This window comes from Acomys russatus, chromosome 19, assembly GCF_903995435.1.
Source record: "Acomys russatus chromosome 19, mAcoRus1.1, whole genome shotgun sequence".
In the NCBI taxonomy this organism is placed as follows: Eukaryota; Metazoa; Chordata; class Mammalia; order Rodentia; family Muridae; genus Acomys; species Acomys russatus.
In genome coordinates this window covers 62,228,713-62,242,923 of record NC_067155.1, presented here as the reverse complement: position 1 = coordinate 62,242,923, position 14,211 = coordinate 62,228,713, and the positions used below count along the sequence as shown (strand labels likewise).

Genomic DNA, 14,211 nt, shown 5'->3' with positions numbered 1-14,211 from the left:
CTCAAAATAAACAGACAAAATAAATAAATAAATAAACAAACAAACAAACAGACAAATCCTACAGTCAAGCTATTTGATTTTCTGTTAACATGGTCTCAAATATTATTACCATTTTATAAAAATACATCTTGGTCCTTCAAAAATAAATTATAATCAAAATGGGAAAAAAAGAGACAAAATTCTATTCAATGTTTACCCATGATGCCGTTCATTTCAAAACTGAGGAGTAATTAAAGATTAAATTTGCACCCAATGGATCTAAATCCAGACTGGACTTAACCTGGGGGCAAGACCACATCACCTCCCTCTGTACAACACTGTAGAACCTTTGTTTGTTTGTTTGTTTGTTTCTTTGTATAGACTTGGCCGTCCTGGACTCACTCTGTAGACCAGGCTGGCCTCGAATTCACAGACATCCGCCTGCCTCTGCCTCCCGAGTGCTGGGATTACAGGCGTGCACCGCCACCACCCGGCCACTGTAGAAACTTAAGATGACAGGAAAGAGGCGAAAATGCCCATTTACTCTTTGAATAGGCTACAAGTTCTAGGCTTGAACAGGCTTCTAGCATTGTTTAGCTACAACACTTGAGGCACATTTATACCAAATATTCTTCATTATTATTTAACTCAGTGTGCTTGCATTACAGGATGTCCTACACTTTACCCCATGTATGTTCATGTGTGTGCATGTTCACATGTGTGTGCAGGCACGTGCTTGCAATGCATGGAACAGAGGACAACTCAGGTCACAAGCATGATGTCTACTCTTTATTCATTTTTACTAGTTCTCTCGCTGGCCTGGAACCTACCACGTGAGCCAGGCCAGCCGGCCAGTAAGCTGAGGGACCGGCTTCTACTGCCTTCTCATTGCTGGGATCACAAGAGAGCACCACAGTGTCTGCTTTTTTTAGGGGGCTGGAGAGATGGCTCAGTGGTTATGAGCTCACGTGGCTCCAGCAGAGGACCGGGGTTCAGTGCCCAGCACACACATGGTGGCTCTCAACTATCTGTAGTTTCTGATCCTCCATCCCTGACCCAGGTCTTTACCCACTGCGCCACCCCCAGCCCAGTCCAGTCCAGGGCCCCACCTCTGACGTATGCCTTTATTTGCCGAGTCCCGTGGTCCTACAGTGACCAAATACAGGATGGGGAACCACCCAGACAGAACCCCAAGGCCTTTACCTCAAGGTCGGCTTCAGTAAAACCAATGACAGAAAAGGCACTGGACACCGTTTTCCAGTCATTCTTGTCGTTGGTGGGTGACTCTCTGGCACAGTGACCCTGTGACACAGTTGGATCAGGTAGTGGTATTTTAAGGACAATGGAGCACGCACACACCTGTTCCTGGCTCGGAGTGGCTATCTAACCACACAGAACCCATTTGTGAAATGTCCTGAACCGTAGACAAGAAGGGGTTAATCTACCTACCAGGGATCATTTGCTGGCAGCTCCTTATTTTCAATTTTTAAAATTTTTGCGTGTGTTTTTCTTTGTTTGTATTTTCAAGACAGGGTTTCTCTGTGTAGCCTTGCCTGTCCTGAAACTCACTCAGAGAGCATGCAGGCCTCGAACTCAGAGATCCGCCTGCCTCTGCCTCCGAGTGCTGGGATAAAAGGCGTGCGCCACCACCACCACCCGGCCTTATTCTGGATTTTATTTGGTATTTTACCTTATAAAATCCCTGTCCCCATAAACTTTCAAAGCTAGTGAACTCTATCTTCAGGACCTTTTTTAAAACGCTTTTCCTTTTCAGTTTTGCTAAATAACTGGAAGGTGTTTGTGTAGTAAGGGATCTGCTGAAGCATGCAAGTTATAAAGAAGCCAGGCGTGGTGGCGCACGCCTGTAATCCCAGCACTCGGGAGGCAGAGGCAGGTGGATCGCTGTGAGTTCGAGGCCAGCCTGGTCTACAAAGTGAGTCCAGGACAGCTGAGGCTACACAGAGAAACCCTGTCTCGAAACAAAACAAAACAAAAAGAGAAAATGGTACAGACATTTTTAAAAATTGTTTTGCATTTGAAGTACAAAAGTGTTCCCAGTTTGATGGCTACCTGAAGATTTGTCATCTTAAGATATTGCTGTATTGTGCAGTGTCCACCAGCCAGCCAGCCAGAATAAAACTCACATTTTGGAAAAAAGACTTCCATGTCTGTGACTTCTGTATTCTCACATTCAAAAACAAAAAAATTTTTTTTTCAGGTAAGTTGTGTCTCACTGGACATGTGCAGACATCACTTATTTATTATTTCCCTAAACAGTACAGTATAACAGCTGCTCGCTTTGCGTGTGCCTGGGGCTCCACGTCTGTGCATGAAGGCCAGAGGTCCACGTTCGGTGTCTTTCTTGATCACCCTCTGCTTTAGATTTTGAGTCTTTCCGTGATCCCGGGGCTCACTGACTTGGTTAGACTGGCTGGACGTGAGCCTCAAGAGTTCTCCCTCTTACTCTGCCTCTTCACTTTTGAGGTGGATTCAAGAGATTCAACCTTGGTTCCTCACACTTGTGTGGCAAACACTGTACTGACCAAGCCATCTTCACAGCCCCGTACTGTCCTGTGACAGCACTTACACTGTGTCTGGTCTTACAAAAAACAACTTAGCATATGCAGGAGGATGTGTAGGTCGTGTACAAACACTTGGCCATGTTAGATAAGAGACTCAGGCATCCTTGGATGTTGCGGTCCATCAGGGGTCCTGGCATGGGGTCCTGTGGCATCTCAGCAGCTGTCTCTTCCCATGTCTGCTCCTGCCCCCTGCAGGCAAAGCGTGTGCAGATCTGTCCCTCTGGGACACACACTTGGTTTATGGGAATGCAAACTGCAAAATAAAGCTGAGCAATTCCCCAACGTTTGTGCGGCAACAGGGAACGGATTTAAAACAAAACAAACACTGGCAAATTGCTAGAGCTGCTTGCAAAGCCAGTGGGGCAAATGGATCTGATTGAAGCAGTAAGGCCAGGAAAAAAAATCTAATAAAGATGTGTGTGTGTGTGTGTGTGTGTGTGTGTGTGTACATGCGCACATCTGCACATGTGGGTGCTCTTGTGCCTGTCTCCCTCTGGATCATGCACCAAAGATGACACAGACATGTGGCCATACTGGGAAAACCAGGTCCTTAAAAAAAAAGAAATGCAAAACCAACCCAATCTGCCGCTCTGTTCTGAGAACCAGCTGCGGGCTTTTCAAGTGTAGACTTCCTTGATCCTTATCATTTGTCTTGGTCCTTTAGAGTCAATCCTGCTTTTCTCCTAAGGGCTAGAGGCACCCCAGCCCTCACTTTACATCACCCACTTTATAAAGCCTCGCTCACTCTCACCTGTTCTGTCTGATGACCTCAGGTGACCCCAACACCAGGCCCAGTGAAAAGGAAAAAAACAAACAAATAAGAAACCTTCGGGGGGGGGGCGCCCCCCAGTGGTGGCGCAAGCCTATAATTCCAGCACTTGGGAGGCAGAGGCAGGTGGGTCGCTGTGAGTTCAAGTCCAGCCTGGTCTACACAGCAAGTCCAGGACAGCCAAGAGTACACAGAGAAACCTTGTCTTGAAAAACCAAAAACAAACAAACAAACAAACAAAAGAAGAAACCTTCAGGCAAAGAAAGGCGCTAGTGGGAGCGAATATATGTCACACAGCCTGGGCATCTTAGAACCCCGGCACAGGCTGCAGAAAATGAGTGTTTTCGATGTTCTAGGACCCATCAGGAACCTCCTGAACTGTTCTCATTTTGCAGCTACGTTCTCAAAGTGGAGGTCAGGCAGCTGGAGAGAGTTCTTTCAGATTGGTGGGTGGGGGCCAGAGAGGGACAGCAGAGTGTGTGTCACACCTGCCACTAACCCTCGCTTTGGCTGTGCATCAAAACTCAGGGGCGTGGGTGGCACTGGCACTCAAGACGGGGACCTTGTGTATCCGTGGCAGGTACTCTACCACCTAGCTTCCTGCTTATAACAAGGGAGATGCACAAATCATAAACAGCTCTGGCAGCCCTGACCGATTCTAATTTCTGCTGGGAACTAGACATCCAGTGGCTTTGCCGAGATGAGATAGCCGGCAAGTCGCGAGGGGAGATCTAGCTTGCTTGTGACAAGCGTCATTCAGGAGGGTACATCCAGAACAGCAAACACCCGTGACCACCCCCCTCCTCCCAGAGGCCACCAAAGCCAGGCGCTGGCCCTTCCAACCTGTGAGAGGTACTTGTACAGCTGGGGGTCTTGCTCAAGCCCCAGGGAAGCGAGGCGCCGCGCGTCACCACCCGCTAGCAGCTGGTAGAAGATGTGGAAATTCCGCTCGCCATGGTTTTGGTAGACGACTCGGGATTTCTCGATCAGGTAACTGATGATGTGCCCACCTACTGGAACACCCTTTAAAACAAACACACACACACACACACACACACACACACACACACACACACACACACACACGTGATGGCTGTGACAAGCCCCATCCTGCTGCAGACCTGGTAAACAACAGTGGTTTAGCTTAGGGTGGATTTCCGAGGAGGAAAGAGTCTTACTGTGTAGTCGAGGCTAGCTCTGAAATGCTGCCTTTCCTGCCTTGACTCCCAAGCACTATAGTTACAGGAATGGACGCGGGGGGGGGGGGGGGGTAACGGCTGACGTGTCCGTGGCTCTGGTTTCACTAAATCCAAGGTCACGAATGCATTTTCTCCACTTGCTTTACTGTTTAATGTTTCAGACTAAGGCCCATCGTGCTAACTTTAAAAATGGTATGAAAGTTGTGTGCGTGCGCACACACAAGCACACGTGTGAAGTGAGAACGGCTTTCAGGATTTGGCGCCTTCCTCCCACCATGCAGGCTCTGGGGTGAGCCTTGGCCATCAGGTTTGTGGTTTGTGGAGCAAATGTTTGTACATACTAAATCATCTTGCCAATTTAACTTTTGTATATGGCATGAGGTGAGGGCCAACGCCCAGCGTCAATAAAAGCATCGTTCATCGGACAGATGACCGCATCCCTACTGAGTCTAGTGCTGATTTTCAAAAGGTTTTCTTTCTTTCTTTCTTTCTTTTTTAATTCATGACTGGAGAGATAGCACAGTTCTTGAGGGGAGTTCACGTCCCAGAACTACATCAGGAAGTTCACAGGGCGCCTGAAACCCTCTCCTGGCTTCTGTGGGCACCCACCCCCATGCAGCACGCTGCTCACACACATAAACACAGATTCTTTTTAAAAATCAAATATTTTAGTCACATGTATACAGCTGTGTATGTGGCGGGAGGGGAAGGACACGTGCACTTCAGTTTGGGTGTGGAGGTCAGAGGATCACTCACTTGCAGGAGCCAGTTCTCCTGTCCTACTGCGTGTCATCGAGCTTGGTGACCAGTGACTTTACCCACTGAGCCATTTCCCCAGTCCCACCTCAGCCTTGTACTAACTTAAAGGCCCCAATGAGTTACCATATTACTATAGTTCTCCCTCTTTTTACATTTTTATTTATTGATTTTAATGTACATTTGGAGTTTGGCCTACATGAATATCTGTGTGACAAAGTTGGATCCATGGGAACGTGAGCCAGGGACAGCTGTGAGCCGCCATGTGGGTGCTGGGGATTGAACCCAGGTCTTCTGGAAGAGCAGCTAATGCTCTTAACCACTGAGCCACCTCTCTAGTGCTTAGCTCTATATCTTGGTGGACAAGAATTACCTCTGACAACGCTGGGTGCCGGTGGAGACATGGGTGGCTAGGAGCCCACACACACGGCTGCTAGGGTTCACGGTGAACCCATTATAAAATGGCCATCACCCCAACGATGCTCCTATGTAGTGAGGGTGTTGTCATGTAATCCAGAGCACAGCCCAGTGCTGTGGCACCCAGCCCAGCACGCAGGAGGCTGAGCCTGGGTTTTGTAGTAAGTTCTAGGCCCTGCCTAGACTACAGTGGGAGGCATTACATCTTGTATTCCATATTTTATTCCTGGCACTCCTTAGTCAACGTGATACATTTGAAAAACCTAGTTGCTGTAGGCAAAGTGTCCACTTACAAAAATATTGTGGCAGGGCCACAGCACTTGTGTGGCGGTCAGAGGACAGCTTTCAGGAGTGAGTTCTCTCGTACCCACTTTCAGGAGTGGGTCTCGGTGATTGAACTCAGGTGCTCAGACTTTGCAGCAGTCCCCTTACCCACTGAGCCGTATCACCTGCCCTGTTTTCATTTTTGGCTTTTTGTAGATGGACACTATTAAAACAGTGTCCCTGGAATTCCTGCTGTGTCTTTGAGCAGGCAAAAAGTCCTCGCTCATGTTGGGCCCAGGCACTCAGGAGGCACTGTGGGCTCTCGCCAGCCACGGTGTGATCACAAGTGGACCCCACTCTGTCCTCAGCCACGGTGTGATCACAGGTGGACCCCACTCTGTCCTCAGCCACGGTGTGATCACAGGTGGACCCCACTCTGTCCTCAGCCACGGTGTGATCACAGGTGGACCCCACTCTGTCCTCAGCCACGATGTGATCACAGGTGGACCCCACTCTGTCCTCAGCCACGGTGTGATCACAGGTGGACCCCACTCTGTCCTCAGCCACGGTGTGATCACAGGTGGACCCCACTCTGTCCTCAGCCACGGTGTGATCACAGGTGGACCCCACTCTGGTCCTCAGCCACGGTGTGATCACAGGTGGACCCCACTCTGTCCTCAGCCACGTACTGCCCACTCTGTCCTCAGCCACGTGTGATCACAGGTGGATCACAGGTGGACCCACTCTGTCCTCAGCCACGGTGTGATCACAGGTGGACCCCACTCTGTCCTCAGCCACGGTGTGATCACAGGTGGACCCCACTCTGTCCTCAGCCACGGTGTGATCACAGGTGGACCCCACTCTGTCCTCAGCCACGGTGTGATCACAGGTGGACCCCACTCTGTCCTCAGCCATGGTCTGATCACAGGTGGACCCCACTCTGTCCTCAGCCACGGTGTGATCACAGGTGGACCCCACTCTGTCCTCAGCCACGGTGTGATCACAGGTGGACCCCACTCTGTCCTCAGCCCTGCTGCCGTGCTCACTGTCGGCTCTGGTAGTTTTGTGACATGTGGCTTCTTCACTAAGATTGCAGTCTGTACCTCTGTGACCATTAATAGAAGTTCACTCACCATCTGCTTGAAATTCTTTTGTGCCCATGTCAAGTTGGGCTGCGTGTTCTCATTGGCTTGCAAGAGTCCTGTGTAGTTCTGGAATAAACATCCTCACTGAACATATTATTAAAAGTAACAATTAAGACACCATGGCTATGAAGAGGGAGGGAAGCGGCCAGTGTCCCGCGCAGTGACCAGAGAGACGCCCACCTGCTCTTGTACCACAGTCAACACTGTGGGGCCAGTGAGATGGCTCAGCAGGTAAAGGCACTCATCACTAAACAAGATGGTCAGAGTTCGATTCCCAGAACCCACTTGGTAGCATGAGAGAGCCAGCTCCTCCAAGTTGTCCCCTGACCTCCACACTCATATAAAGCTGTCACAGCAGAGGCCAGCGCCATGCTAACCCTTGGAATGGCAGATCTTGTTGGACCAACATCTGGCTGTTAGAGTTCCTACATCTTGCCCTGAGTGGTGACGGCCTATGGACGGACATATATGCAACATTCATGTCTGGGCTGGCCTTCTTGATGTACGTACTCAACTTTGATTAAAAAAAAAAAGAAAAAGAAAAAGAAAAGCTGGGCCAAGCATGGTGGCGCACACCTTTAATCCCAGCACTTGGGAGGCAGAGGCAGGCGGATCTCTGTGAGTTCAAGGCCAGCCTGGTCCCGGACAGCCAAGGCTAGCACAAAGAGACCCTGTCTCGAAAAAAGAAAAAGAATATTCTGAAACCACACAGAGCTATGAGACATCTTTCAAAGTCTATGTTCGTGCCCTCAGCAGCTCACAGGCCAGCTCCTGGGAGGGCCCGAGCCAGGTAGACCTCACTCGGATAGCTGCTGCACCCCAGCCTGTCACTTTGCCACTTGGAATTTATGGCTGAAAGCAGAGTATATGCTTGCATGCAACAGACACACTTTAGTTCCATATGTAGCACCGCAGCATTCATTCATTCATTCATTCATTCATTCATTCATTCATGTGTCGCTCGTGGCTACCTTCATGCTGTACAGCACATGGTGTTTTGATTGAGGCTCAGGGGGTGGAAGGTATTTCCTACTCTGCCCTATCTGAGGAGGTCGTGGGCTCCTTCTTGTGGGCCACACACCCGCACAACGTGCCGTTTACTTGGCATTTGTTTTTAAGCTCTATAAAAAATGGCAGCCAGTCCATCTCCAGGACCCCCTCACTGTATGAACACACCCCAAGTTAGCCATCCTGTGAGTGGGCAGGGAGCCTCTCCTGGATGGCTGCTGCACCCAGTCTTCTGCCATTGTGAGCAGGGCTGCTGTGGGCTTGGCTATATGCCTGTGGATACCTCTGTGAGTGGAATGCTGCTCACACCCCACACTGTATCCCAGGCTGGCCTCAAAACCAAGGCTATCCTCCTGCCTCAGCCTCCTCCGTGCTGGGCTGTGTGCACTAGGCCATACTCCGTATCACATGACAACAGGCCTCACTGCACAGGAGCCCATTGTTGGTGCAGTGGCCATTTTCTTATTTATTTTTTGTTTGTTTATTTATTTATATTTTTTGTTTTGTTTTTATTTTTATTTTTTTGCAGTGGCCATTTTCTAATGGGCTCGCTGTAACTAACCCTGAGCAGCTGTGTGTGTGTGCGTGCGCGCACGCGCGCGCGTTCCTGGCCATCCGTGTCTCCACCTGGACCCAGCACTGTCAGAGGTGATCCTGGTCCATCAAGAGGCAGAGCTATGGTGTTAATGTTTACACAGAGGTGAGGTGGGGGTGGGGAGAGGGCTCAGAGGTAAAGTGCTGGCTCTACAGTGTGAGGGCCTAGGCTGGGATCCCCAGCACAGGTCTGTAATCCCAGTGCTCTTACGACAAGGAGAAGCAGAGCTCCCCAAGAAGCTCACAGGCTGCCTGGCCTGCCATGCACAGAGGTGGAACAAGTCACCTGGTCTCAAACAAGGCAGAAGGTGTGGACACCTGAAACTGTCCTGTGACCTCCACATGGGTGCCCTGGTACATGTGCATGAATGCATGAATGCACCTGCAGCTACACACACACACACACACACACACACACCACACACACACACATACACCACACACAAACACACATACACAAACATGCACACATGCACACATGCACACATACATACACCACATACACATAAACACATATACATTCATACCACACACACATACACCAACGCTCACACACACACACATACCATACTCACGCACCACACACACATACACAGACATACACACACACACTCACACACACACACACTCACACACACACACTCACACACACACTCATACATACACACACATACACAGACATACACACACACACACACACTCACACACACACACACTCATACATACACACACACACACACATACACAGACATACATACACACACACACTCACACACACACACACTCACACACTCACACACACACACTCACACACACACTCATACATACACACACACATACACAGACATACACACTCACACACACACACACTCACACACACACACTCATACATACACACACACATACACAGACATACATACACACACACACACACACACACACACACTCACACACTCACACACACACACTCACACACACACTCATACATACACACACACATACACAGACATACACACTCACACACACACACACTCACACACACACACTCATACATACACACACACATACACAGACATACACACACACACACTCACACACACACACTCACACACACACACACTCATACATACACACACACATACACACACACATACACAGACATACATACACACACACACACATACACACACACACTCACACACTTTAAAAAGTTACCCTGCCCCTGCAGCTTCCCCTTGTTTGGGTCAACGATGCTGCTCTCTTTCCTGAAGGCTGTCCTAGTGAGGGGCCCCCCGAGCCTGCACAGGAATTGCAGCATACCTGAAAGTCAAACTGTATGTCCATGTATTTTCCAAATCTGCTGGAGTTGTCATTCCGAAGCGTCTTGGCATTTCCAAAAGCCTTTGAATACAAACGTCGCACATTGTCACTTCGGCAAGTCCCTGCCCCCAACCGTGCTCATTATGAAAATGGAAGACAGGACAGGAGGAGGAGGGAGGGAGGAAGCCACACTTTGTCCTCCAAAACACAGCCATTGGTACAGAGGATCCAATTCTAACACCGTATTTGGACATGGTGAGGAGGGTGGTGTGCCCTGGGATCTCTGACGAGATCATTAGAAATGACCGAGCAGAGTATGTGACTGTCACCGCCTTCCCAGGTATGGCTGGCAGCCTGTCACCCCGTTCTTCTTTCTCACACCCAAGGGTCAGTTGCAAACTCCTTTACCCTGAGCTCCTCTGACAGACAGGGCAGCCACCCAGGGCACAGTGACTTGTTCTGCATGAGCCAGCACTGTCGCCATAGAAATGACAACCCAGATGATTTCAATTCAAGGGAAATTAAGGTCACGTGTGCTTTATACGTTTGCTAATTGCCATGCGCTTTTGTCACTCATCCCACCGGACCCCCCACGACCTCTGGAGAGTCGGTGCTCTGAGCGGCTGGAGAGATGCGCTCTTGGGTCCAGGGCCTTTGCTGAGGTTCGGCTGGATTACACCCAAGCCTGCCAACCTCACGCCGAGGTCATGTCCCTCGCTGTCACGGTGCCTGTCAAGTCCTTTCCTCAGTAGTCACGTGACTGGTTTTACTGCTATCCCTGGAGAGAGAACCGCCTTTCCTGGGGGGCTTCTCGGAAGTCCCCTCCGGGGGCCCTCGAGGCCGCTCACCTCCAGGACTGGGATGGAGAGCAGCAGTCTGTCTCGGGCTATTTGGAGTGACTCGGTCATGGGGCAGGTCACCGCGAAGTACTGTAGGATCTTCTTGGAGGCCTCCGTCTTCCCGGCTCCACTCTCTCCGGAGATGAGGATGAAATGGTTGCTGAGCTCCAGGCACATCATGCGGTAGGCGTTGTCGGCGATGGCGTAGCTACGGGGGGGAGCGGACGCAAGCACTGGTTCTTAATGCTGCGAGCTGGCCCTGGCTCTAATGCCTACCGGGCAGAGAGACAAAACCCCCTGTCTCTGAGAAGCCACAGCTGCACTGTGCCACCTTGACAGGCCCCTCTGCAGGGATCACAAACTTCAGTAACACAGAAGTTCAAGGCAAGGGACGCCTTGCCAGAATCTGCCTGTGTTTCAGTTGGCAGAGAAGATCTGCCGGCCGCAGGCGCCGGTCCCTGCCCGGGATGCTGGACTGAGACAGAGGACTGGGCAGCCGTGGGCATCGGCGCTCTCTGCTTCCTGACTGTGACCAACTGTGTCAAGGTCCTGCCTCCCTAACGTCCCCACCACTGTCAGACTGTTTCTCCCCTAAAAAGCGTTTGTCAGGGTATTTTACCACAGCAACTGAAAGTAACTAAGACAACCTAATTAATTTGATTTAGAGATTGAATCCTAAGGCTTTATGCATATAAAACACAGTCTACCATCAAGCCGTATCCAGCCTCATCAATTTACTTATCTATCTGTCTGTCTATCTATCTATCATGTATCTATGTATCTATCTATCAGATTTATTTCTTTCTTTTCAAGACAGGGTTTCTCTGTGTAGCCTTGGCTGGCTGTCCTGGAACTCTCTCTGTAGACCAGGCTGGCCTCAAACTCACAGATCTGCCTGCCTCTGCCTCCCAAATGCTGGGATTAAAGGCGTGCATCACCACTGACCAGCCAGATTTATTTTTTTTTAAACCCATTTACATTTCTTTCGAGAATAGGTCAGATGCTAAACTATATCCTCATGAGACATTGTATTAACCGTAGGTAGAAACAGCATCTTGTCTAAAGTATTAAATGTATAGCACTGTTTTCTCAACCCCTGGGGTGCAGGAGAAACCAAAGCTTAGAGACTCTGATACTCCCAGCACGTGAGGTGAAGCTACTACCAGCGATTTATTTCCAGGATCAGAAACCAAACTTGGAGTTCTGCTGAGAGCTGGTGAGCTCAGCATGCAGTGGTGGGGCAGCTGCTGATGGGACTGATGAGAAGGAAAACCTACAGACGCTTCAGAGGAAACGGCTGGGCCCCAGCCGAGGGAGGCTCAGCCAATCCCAGAGTGCAGACCAGGCAAGAAATCGCTCAGGGGTCCTTAGCTGCAGTGACACATGGGCACCAGTAGGTGGCACCACAGCAACCACATCCCAGAGAAGATGCCTCTCTAGCCACACACTTATCTGAGGTTCCATAAAGAGCTTTCCTCTTGTCTGCTTAGGCCGGGAGGGGAAAGCAACCTGCTGACATTTTCTACTCTTTGACACGCGAGAGTGCAGAACCTAAGGAAATCCATCAAGGAGGTGTGAGGGAGGATGGACGGATGGACGACAGGAGGATAAGAAGAAGGAAGAGAGAAGGATAAAATATAAAATGAGGCCAGGTGTGGTGGCACACGCTTTTAATCTCAGCACTCAGGAGGCAGAGGCAGGCGGATCGCTGTGAGTTCGAGGCCAGCCTGGTCTACAAAGTGAGTCCAGGACAGCCAAGGCTACACAGAGAAACCCTGTCTCAAAAAACCAAAAACAACAATATACACACAATGAGAAAAAGGAAGCGGGTCCAGACCTGACCCTGGGGAGCTACTTACACATGTGGTGGTAGTTCAAAGAAATTGACCCCTTGGTAAAGCTCCATCTGGCTGGCAGTGTAGATCCCCAGCTCCTGGTACGGATTCACAGACACAAGCAGCGTGCCGATATATGTCTGAAGGAAGGAGACCACATGGTCCGTGAGGGATTCAGTGTACAAATAGTGTCCCGGGCGCTGCCCCCCAGGTGCTGACCCCCGGGTGCTGACCCAACAAGTCGGTGAGGTGTGCACTCGGCTGACACAGAGCCTGTGTGCGGAAGGGTGAGAGCAGACGGCACCAGAGGAGCGGCCAGAGGCATGCAGAGGCTGCATTAGCTAGGCGTCTCCAGCAGCTTCCGCTGCGGAGTGAGCATCTGTGTGGAAGCTGGGAGGATGAAGAGCTAATCATTCCCACCAGGGGAAGGCTGCTCCACCCACTATAACACAGACACTTTTGTTTTGCTGGAGACCCAAGCCAAGGCCCTGCGCACACCAGGCAGGACAAGACCACACTTTTAATAAAACGCTGTTTCCTTGGTCCTTTAAGACTTACAGGGACAGAGATAGTCACTTATATCCCTGTCTGGCATCTTTCCCCTTGTCCCAAAAGAGTTCTTTCAGGAATCCCCCTGTCCCAGCTCTGGGACTGTTCCCCGTGGGGATTGGTTGAGAGAGCCTGCACCTGCTCTGGGCCACCTGCTAGCGATGTCTCCCTCCCCGGCAGCAGTGCTGAGCTCAGGGACCGGAGAGGCTGCTCCAGGAGAAACCAGCCGCCGTGGAGAGGGCAGAGCAGGGGCTGCCTGAACCCTAGTCTGTTCCTGTGTTCGCAGGTTTTGTAAAGTGAGGGAGCATCTTCTGAGTGTGGTGCGGGGTGTTTAAGTCACTCCTGTCTCTCCTGGCCTCACGGAGAGCGCCCTCTGCTGGCCGCTTGTGGCTATGTCACTGGTGAGGTCGCTCAGGGCCACCAGGCTGTGCACAGGGAGGGAGCAGAGGACAAAGGCCGCTGGGGAGCAGTAATCACACAGATGAGGGTACGTACATATAGATGAGGGTACGTACATAGATGAGGTTCTCTCTGAACCGCTTGCGAAGATTCTCCAGGAAGGCGGATTCGCTGGTGTAGGCGTCCAGTAGCACAAAGTCCTGCACGCCCACCTTGTCCCGGGCAGTGAGAGTCCCTTCCATGTGCAGGCGGATGTGTTTCCTCCTCACTTCTTCCTTCTGTGGGGAACAGAAATGTCCTCAGCAGCTCGGTTAACCAGAAACATCCTTAGCAGCTCAGTTAACCAGAAATGCCCTCAGCAGCTTGGTTAACTGGAAATGCCCTCAGCAGCTCAGTTAACCGGAAATGCCCTCAGCAGCTCGGTTAACCAGAAACATCCTCAGCAGCTCGGTTTAACCAGAAATGCCCTCAGCAGCTCAGTTAACCAGAAATGCCCTCAGCAGCTTGGTTAACTGGAAATGCCCTCAGCAGCTCGGTTAACCAGAAATGCCCTCGG

General features: G+C 50.5%; 1 protein-coding gene across 1 annotated transcript in view; it reads right to left on the bottom strand.

Annotated features, from left to right (window-relative positions):
- Positions 1-13,930, bottom strand: part of Myo1h (myosin IH) — a 42,975-nt gene extending 29,045 nt beyond the window's left edge. Inside the window, exons 1-6 of the mRNA XM_051161967.1 lie at positions 13,772-13,930; positions 12,732-12,847; positions 10,882-11,080; positions 10,034-10,114; positions 4,174-4,353; positions 1,183-1,281 (exon numbers count right to left, since the gene is read on the bottom strand). Of these exons, the coding sequence (XP_051017924.1) occupies positions 1,183-1,281; positions 4,174-4,353; positions 10,034-10,114; positions 10,882-11,080; positions 12,732-12,847; positions 13,772-13,897 (801 nt within the window). The 5' untranslated portion in view covers positions 13,898-13,930. The remainder of the gene's footprint in view (positions 1-1,182; positions 1,282-4,173; positions 4,354-10,033; positions 10,115-10,881; positions 11,081-12,731; positions 12,848-13,771) is intronic.
- Between the last annotated feature and the right edge of the window lie 281 nt (positions 13,931-14,211).